The sequence below is a fragment of the Cucurbita pepo genome, chromosome LG07, assembly GCF_002806865.2.
Source record: "Cucurbita pepo subsp. pepo cultivar mu-cu-16 chromosome LG07, ASM280686v2, whole genome shotgun sequence".
Taxonomy (NCBI): domain Eukaryota; kingdom Viridiplantae; phylum Streptophyta; class Magnoliopsida; order Cucurbitales; family Cucurbitaceae; genus Cucurbita; species Cucurbita pepo.
In genome coordinates, this window is record NC_036644.1 from 1333241 (window position 1) to 1341820 (window position 8580).

General features: G+C 38.8%; 2 protein-coding genes across 2 annotated transcripts; one reads left to right on the plus strand and one right to left on the minus strand.

The window, feature by feature from the left end:
* Positions 1–2954: 2954 nt before the first annotated feature.
* LOC111799320 (monoacylglycerol lipase) lies at positions 2955–5760 on the plus strand. The gene is made up of 7 exons (XM_023682838.1): positions 2955–3425; positions 3602–3640; positions 3750–3820; positions 4113–4177; positions 4898–4987; positions 5069–5161; positions 5236–5760. Exons 1-7 carry the CDS (start codon positions 3049–3051, stop codon positions 5647–5649), a joined length of 1149 nt encoding a protein of 382 aa, XP_023538606.1. The 5' UTR covers positions 2955–3048; the 3' UTR covers positions 5650–5760.
* Positions 5761–6682: 922 nt separating this feature from the next.
* Positions 6683–7281, minus strand: LOC111798708 (lachrymatory-factor synthase). Its single transcript, XM_023682013.1, has one exon. The coding sequence runs from the start codon at positions 7216–7218 to the stop codon at positions 6739–6741; it is 480 nt and encodes a 159-aa protein (XP_023537781.1). The 5' UTR covers positions 7219–7281; the 3' UTR covers positions 6683–6738.
* Between the last annotated feature and the right edge of the window lie 1299 nt (positions 7282–8580).

Below are 8580 nucleotides of genomic sequence, written 5' to 3' on the forward strand. Positions count from 1 at the left end.
TGGAGAGGGGAATGAAGCATTGTTTATAAGGGTGTGAAAATCTCTCCCTAGTTGATGCGTTTTAAAATTGTGATGGTGATACGTAATGGGTCGAAGTAGACAATATTTGTTAGTGGTCGATTTTGGCTGTTGCAAATGATATCTGAGCTTGACACCGAGCGGTGTGTTAGTGAGGACGTTGGGACTTGCATTGGTTGGAGAGGGGGGATGAAGTATTGCTTATAAGGGTGTGAAAATCTCTCCCTAGTAAACGTGTTTTAAAACTATGAGACTAACAGCGATATATAACGGGTCGAAGCGAACAATATATGTTAGTGGTGGGTTTTGACTGTTGCAAATGATATCAGAGCTTGACACCGAGCGGTGTGTCGGTGAGGACGTTGGGACCCACATCGATTGGAGAGAGGGGACGAAGTATTGCTTATAAGGGTGTGAAAATCTCTCCCTAGTAGACGTGTTTTAAAACTGTGAGTTTGACGGCGATATGTAACGGGTCGAAGCAGACAGTATCTGTTAGTGGTGGGTTTTGGCTGTTGTAAATAATATTTGAGCTTGACACCGAGTAATATGTCGGTGAGGATGTTAGGACCCACATCGGTTGGAGAGGTGGGACGAAGTATTTCTTATAAGGGTATGAAAATCTCTCCCTAATAGACGTGTTTTAAAATTGTGAGACTGACGACGAGATGTAACAGGCCAAACGGATAGTGGTGGGCTTGAGCTGTTGCAAGTGGCATTAAATCCTGATACTGAGCAGTGTGTTGGTGTAGACACTAGGCCTCCAAGGGGGTGGAATGTGAGATCCCATATAGGTTGAATAGGGGGGCGAAGCAATGCTTATAAGGGTGTGAAAATCTCTCCCTAGTAGACTCGTTTTAAAATCGTGAGGTTGACGGCAATATGTAATGGGTAAAAGTAGATAATATCTATTAATGGTGGGCTTGGGGCTATTACAGACAGAGAGCTCAAGATCTGACCTAAGCAAGTTAAGCCAACCCCCTTTAGTCGAGCTGTAGGCAACCTCTCGGACCAAGTTGCCCTGTTCATCATTCATTAAAGTGAGTCGAGTGACGTTTTCAATTGAAAATCGAGCTCGAGGAAAGTAGCAAGACAATAGGGAAATTCTGGAAACAAGAAATCTCGAACGTGAACTAAGTTACACAATTTTATCTCTACCAATGCCATACGCAAACTTTAACTAACTCAAACATGATTAAAGTATGTTTAGCGAGTTGTGACACTCGTGCACTCATATTATTTATCGATCGACGTCTTATTTAATTATATAAATAAAAGTGGATAAAGGGTAGTTTTGGAAATATGGAAGTAAGAGACAGAAAAGGAAAAGAAAACGTGTCCTAAGATATTGGAAAAAATGAAGAAATTCAACCATTGAGGAACCGATTTCCGCTATTCTACCGTAAAAAACTCTGTGGCATTACACACCCACCAATTTCTCACAACCCTGTTTTCTGTTTTTTCTTATATTTATTTTAAAATTTTAATTTATTCATATCAAAATTATATTATTTTCAAATTTTAAAATTTACTTACATTATATTATACATAAAACTATATTAAAGGCATGAATTTATAAATCAATTATTTTAATACATATTCTAAAGTTTACAACTTATATGCTATTAATTTTATTTTAATTTTAATATTACTAATTATGATTATTTTAATACATAAACATATTAATTGCTCCACTTTTATTTATATATATATATATATATATGATACCACTTGTCACAATTGTACTATTATGTGGCACTCACTTTTCAACGAGTGAACTATTATGCTCGAGCCTCGGTTTAAGAGAAGGTTTTAGAAAATGAGGGTAGAGAGAGATTTTTTAAAGAGACGTTATATAAGCAAGCAAGAGAGTAACAACAACGACTCACAGTATATAACCTTGGGTAGAGAGTATATATATATATATATATATATATATATATACTTTTTAAAAATGTTTTCCACTCCGTCTCCATTATCAGTCTAAACCTCAATTCTGATTCTTTAAAATAGAGAATGGGTATGAAAAATTACCACGAGAAGGAGATGAGGCATAAATCTCAGTTTACCCTAAAATCAGCTTTCTCATGAACTTGTCTTGCGCACCACCGTGCAATCCTTCGAGAGGCAACAACCTCCGCCTTGAAGATGAGGTGGCAGCAGGTTTCGGGCCATTGCAACCCCATTTTTTGGTAAGCTCGGAGGAGATGACAACATGTATGGTTTGTTGGAAGCCTTCCATTAAAATTAAATTTAAAAAAAATTTAATTTTAAGTTGTCGAGTTGCGTCTATAATAAAAAAAAAAAAAGTGTATTTTGCGTATTTATATGATCGAGTCATTGAAATTTCAAAATAGTGTCAAAAGGAGGTTTTTGGAATCATTACCTTTTGACTTTTAGTTGGATAAAATTGAAAGATAAATAAATAAAAATAGACGTCGAGAAATACTTTTTTAAATTTATTAAACTTAAAAAAAAATACCATTTATGATAGTTTTAAATGTAACGTTAATATTTTATTTAAAAAAATGTTCCAATTTTTTTTAAAAAAATTATTAATAAATGAAGATTTGTGGAGTTCAAAAAAAGAAAATGAAAAATTACTATATTTAGTAAAATAAATTAGGAAATTTTAATTTTCCAAAACAATAATTTATTTAAAAACAAAAAAAAGAAAAACATAGACAACGTCGCCACGTCGATCAACGCCTCATAGTCACCGTCGAATTAATTTCACGCGGTCCATTCATTGAATTATTCTCTGCAGTCGGGAGCAGCTTTATTAAGCTAAATAATCGATCCTGACCACTGAATATGTCTCTTAAAATACTAACGGTTTAGATTTTAGTCTCCGTCTCGGCGTTGACTCTCTTCGAATAGATTATTTATACCCATTGGTTGGAGGCTCGTTTCTGCTTCAGTTTCCGATTCTTTTTTTTTTTTTTTTTTTNTCTGTTCGTTTCGGTTGTCCGAAATTCGTTTCATCATCTTCGTTTTCCGATTCGTGCTGTGAAATTCTCCATCCCCGCCATGTCAAGGGCCGAGATGGACCAGCTGACCTCCGGTGCGAGCAATCGGATAATTCCGATTCTCAAAACCCTGAAGACTTTCATCATTTTCATTCATACCATCCTCTTCTCTCTGCTTCTCCTCCTCTGGCCTCGCCGCCGCCGTTCACCGGCTTCGTCAACGCCTACGGTCCAAACCTCCGTTAAGAAGAGGCGATTGGTGTGGCGGAGAGAGGACGATGATACACAGAGACGGAGGGCGTTGGCTGAGGGCGTTGAAATGGGCGTAAACCTTGGCGACGGAGGGTTTCGCGGCCGTTGGAATACCTCTTTGTTCTATGGCGTTAAAAGAAACGCGTTGTTTTGTCGCTCCTGGTTTCCGGAATCCGGTGAATTGAAGTAAGGGTTTGAGTTTGCGTTTTTGAAATGTTTGTGGAATTGTTCGACGAATTTTACCTAAATGATACTGGTTTTTAGGATGATAGAGAATTGTGATTAGTTTGATGATCGTTTTGTATATCGATTGGGGAAGCTTCCTTGTTTTCTGACGCCATGTTCTGTTGATGTCTTTTTAGGGGTATTTTAATCATCATTCATGGGCTTAACGAGCACAGGTGATCTTAAAGTTATTTCATATGAACATCCAGATTTATTTGTTTATTGTTATGGATTTTTTATGTCAGCTTTTGTTTGGTGTTTATGGTGTTTGGTGCTTGTTTACAGTGGAAGATATGCACATTTTGCGACCCAGCTAACTTCTTGCAACTTTGGCGTTTATGCAATAGATTGGATAGGTAGATAAGCTATTCACATCATCGCTCACTCTCTCTCTCTCTTGTTGTGTTTTTTTGAAGATTTCCAGTTTTTGTTTTGATATGTTCATAATGTTCTTACTCTCTGCAATGAATTCTGTTCATTACAAACTAATTTATCTGCTATTTTGAATGAAGTTTTTCACTACTCTGCTGTTTTCCCACTTGAACAGCGGTGAATTTTGTTTTAGATTCTGGAATGATATTAGAAATTTGATATTCTGGGGAAGGATTTTGATTGCGTTATATCTGTTGTTTTGTGTTCTTGTTGTAGGCCATGGTGGAAGTGATGGATTACATGGATTTGTTCCCTCTCTTGATCATGTTGTTGCTGATACGGTAAATTCTGTCTACATCTATTCACTTCGGTTTTAGTATCTTTCTTTTTGCCCGTTCAACCAACATGAGATTCTCTTTGATCTGCAATATTACTTAATTCAATGTGAAGTTTTGTTTTATCTTCTAGAAAAGCTTCCGCCTAGGCCCACCGCTAGTACATATTGTATGTTTTGGATCGTTACGTATCGCTGTTTGTCTCACAGTTTTTAAAACACGTCTATTAGGTCGAGATTTTCACACCCTAATAAGGAATGTTTGCCATCAGCCATCATAGTTTTTAAAACGCGCCTATTAGGGAGATTTTCACACCCTAATAAGGAAGGTTTTGTTCTCCTATCTCACAATCCACCCCTTTGAGGCCTAGCGTCCTTGCTGGCACACCGCCCGGTGTCTGGCTCTGATACCATTTGTAACAACCCAAGCCTACCCTTAGCAGATATTGTCCGCTTTGGCCCGTTACATAGCTGTCAGTCTCACAATTTTTAGAACTCGTCTGTTAGGGAGAGGTTTCCACACTCTAATAAGGAATGCTTTATTCCCCTCTCCAACTAACGTGGGATCTCATAATGCGGGTCATCTTGTTGTCGGTTTTCCTTGACTTTGAAATGATCATACTTTCGTTATGGCTTCGAATTATTTGTTCATGGAAGTAGTTTAGAGTTGATTTAGTATATTTAAAGATTTGGAAAGTGTTTGTTTATCATTCTTTCTGAACTGCAGGGGGCTTTCTTAGAGAAGATTAAATCTGAGAACCCTGAAACACCATGCTTCCTCTTTGGACACTCCACAGGAGGGGCCGTTGTTTTGAAGGTCAGTGAATTCAAAAGACTTTCCTCCCCATCTAGCGATACGATATCAGTTTTCGGTTTCCTTAACTACAACTTTATACAGGCCGCATCGAACCCTCTGGTAGCAGAAATGGTGAAGGGAATTATACTGACGTCACCAGCTCTGCGTGTGAAGCCCGCACATCCGATCGTCGGGGTAAGTAATCACAAGCTCTGTTAATCAGCTGTGAACCATCATGTTGAACTGCTTCCATAATGTTGTTGTTGTAGGCTCTAGCTCCAATCTTTTCCATGGTCATCCCAAAGTTTCAGTTCAAAGGTGCAAACAAGAGAGGCATTCCAGTTTCAAGGGACCCTGCAGCACTGTTGGCGAAATACTCGGATCCCTTAGTCTACACAGGACCGATCAGAGTCCGAACAGGCCACGAGATCTTGCGTATTTCATCATACCTGATGCGAAACTTCAAGTCAATCACCGTCCCGTTCTTCGTCCTCCACGGGACAGCAGACAAAGTCACCGATCCATTAGCGTCCCAGGATCTGTACAACGAGGCAGCATCCGAGTTCAAAGACATAAGGCTGTATGAAGGGTTCTTGCACGACTTACTGTTCGAGCCAGAGCGAGAGGAGATTGGTCAGGATATTATCAATTGGTTGGAAAAAAGATTGAAATCTGAGCTTTAGTTTATTTGTGTTCTTGTTCCTAGTGATTTAAGGAATGCCTCAAATTTGTATATCTAATTCATCAACTTTAATTTTTATGGTAATTAGTCTTCGAAAAAATATATATATTTATATATATATATGGTCCTTTTTGGGCTTTTCCCTTCGGGCTTCTCCTTAACCTCTCAAGGCTTTTAAACGCTTAAGGAAACCTTCTACACCCTTATAAATGGTAGTTTGTTCTTTTCTCAACCAATGTGGGACATCACAATTCACGGGACCAGCGTCCTCGTTGACACTCTTTCCTGACACTCTTTCCTTCCTCTAATCGAAGTGGGACCGCCTCTAAATCCACTCCCTATGGGGCCCAACATCCTTACTGACACACCGCCTCGTGTCTACCCCTCTCGGGGGATAGTGAGAATGTGTCACAATGCTCATTGACACTCTTTCCTTCTTCCAATTGACGTGGGATTGCCCCAAATCCACCTTCTATGGGGCCCAACGTCTTTATTGGCACATCGTCTCGTGTCTACCCCCTTCGGGGAACAGCGAAAAGGCTGGCACATTGTCTAGTGTTGATTCTGATACGAGAAGGCTGGCACATTGTCTAGTGTTGATTCTGATACCATTTGTAACCGCTCAAATCCAAAACGGTTCTTTTTGGATATATATATATATATATATAAAATTAGTGGTCTAAGATCTCCCAAATCTCACACTGATTTTGTTTTCTTCTCCCTCAACATCCTGTCAATTTTCTCAATATTATCCAAATAATTGAGTTTTTTTTTGTTATAATAAAAATGAATTTTATAAAATAAAATGGCTTAAATTTGAAGGAGATTAATCTTAATTTTCATTAAATAAAATAAAATTACATTGAGAAGGGTAAATTCTAAAGAATTTTTTTTAAATTTTTATAAAAAAATAAAAATAAATTGAACTTGCAGTTTAAAATATATTAAATATTTATCTTTTAATATAATTCTCCATTTCTAAATTAAAATTTTATATGCAATAAAAATATTAAAAAAAAAAATGAACAGAGAAATTGAAAAGTAAAAATTGGAGGTAATTTATTCTTATTGGTAGGTAACATGGTTAATTTTATTGTACCGCAACCTCCATTCGTCTGGCCATGGATTTCAATCCCGTTTCGAACTTCTTCACCAGATCTTCCAGTTTCAATCCTTCCACCGCCTCAACCACAAAGCTCCATTCAATCACGCCGCCGTCTCCTCCCTCAACGACTTCGATCGTCGACACGTACGATTTGAATCCGATGTTGCTATCCACGATCTCGTAGCGTATGCGGCGGCGCTCGTCGTCCACCGCCACCAGCCGTTCTTTGGACCAGCTAACCACGCTATCGGAGCCGTCGGTGGATGGAATCGAGAAGCCGGAGCAGAATCGAACGCAGCCGACCTCGCCATTAGTGCCGGAAAGTCCGTAGCAGTTGGCTAGGGTTGGAAACCATTTGTGGAAATTGAAGAAATCCTTGAGCATCGGCCATATCTGGTCCGCGGTAGCGCCTTGTAAGGCCTCTGAAACTCGGCCTTCCCATTTTGCTGCTGTGTTTTCCGCCATTGGAGAGGGGATGGAATCGGCTGTAAGTTCCTTCCCCCATTGCTAACTTTCCTTTTTCTACCCTATTTGTTTAGGCATTTACGTTACCCTACTTTGCATGACAAATGTAGGGTCCAGATATCAGATTTTTGGCCCTTAGTTTTTGTTTTTGAAATTTAAATATGAATAATGTTTCGCTCTCATCTCCAATCGATGGGTCTAGTATTTTCGTTGATACTCGTTCTTCTCTCCAATCGATACTGGATCTCACAATCCACTCTTTTGAGGCTATCGTTCTCGCTGGCACACCGCCTGATATCTACCCCATTTGAGACTCGGCGTACTCACTGACACATCACTCTGTATCTGGCGGCTCTGATTCAATTTGTAACAGCACAATCCCACCGCTGTCCTCCTTGGGCTTTTCTTTTTTAGTATCCTCTCGAGGTTTTTAAACCGCGTCTATTAGGTTTTGTAAAGAATGTTTCGTTCTCCTTTCCAACTGAGGTGAGATCTCACGTGTTTGGACTTAAAGAGGTTAAAAATATCAATTCTTATGGGTGAATCTAGCTAGTTGGGCCAAGTTCGAGAATCGTAAAGATTTGTACTCTGTCCAAACGTATTGTGGTTGACTCATGGGTCATGGTTAGTCGAACCACATATGGGATGACGCAGACTTGATTAGACTAAAAGAGGTCAATATAGGTCGGTTAAAGACCATTTGGGCGACCCCATGTAGGTAAACCATGTCCCATATATGGGTCGCCCTTAGCCCAAGTTCGAGAATCGTAAAGATTTGTACTCTGTCCAAACGTATTGTTGTTGACTCATGGGTCATGATTAGTCGAACCACATATGGGATGACGAAGACCTGATTAGACCAAAGGTCAATATAGGTCGGTTAAAGACCATTTGGGCGACCCCATATAGGTAAACCATGTCCCATAAAAGGGTCGACCTTGGCCCGTGAGACCAGTCCATTTTAGGGTTAGTTAAAGTCATGTAGGCGACATGTTCATGGATTGGTCCAATTCATTAAGCTACAAACGGGACGAGTTTGCATTCTAAATCAATAGTCATGCTTGACAAAAACCGTTAAAATATGACTGGGACACGTATATGAGATCACGATCGAATAACCATTGGGAGTAATTATTCAACAATTTAAGGAAATTAATGACCTCGTCTTTCAATTACTAATTGACAATATTATATAAGTGAAACATCGTCATTGGTTGGGATAGCCTGAAAAATATGCATTTATTTTTTATTTTCTAAATTCTTTAATAACATAATTTCATGTTAATTATAAGGGTAAAATAGACTTTTCACTGTAATTACGAACAACTCTATATCTAGGAGAAACCCGAACGAAAATTAGTT

What these genes read in the sequence shown, in the direction of transcription:
- LOC111799320 (XM_023682838.1), top strand. Translation starts at nt 3,049, where the DNA reads ATGTCAAGGGCCGAGATGGACCAGCTGACCTCCGGTGCGAGCAATCGG. An exon ending in CCGGAATCCGGTGAATTGAA is followed by an intron (nt 3,426 to 3,601) that starts GTAAGGGTTTGA and finishes ATGTCTTTTTAG; the next exon opens with GGGTATTTTAATCATCATTC. An exon ending in ATCATGTTGTTGCTGATACG is followed by an intron (nt 4,178 to 4,897) that starts GTAAATTCTGTC and finishes TCTGAACTGCAG; the next exon opens with GGGGCTTTCTTAGAGAAGAT.
- LOC111798708 (XM_023682013.1), bottom strand. Translation starts at nt 7,218, where the DNA reads ATGGCGGAAAACACAGCAGCAAAATGGGAAGGCCGAGTTTCAGAGGCC.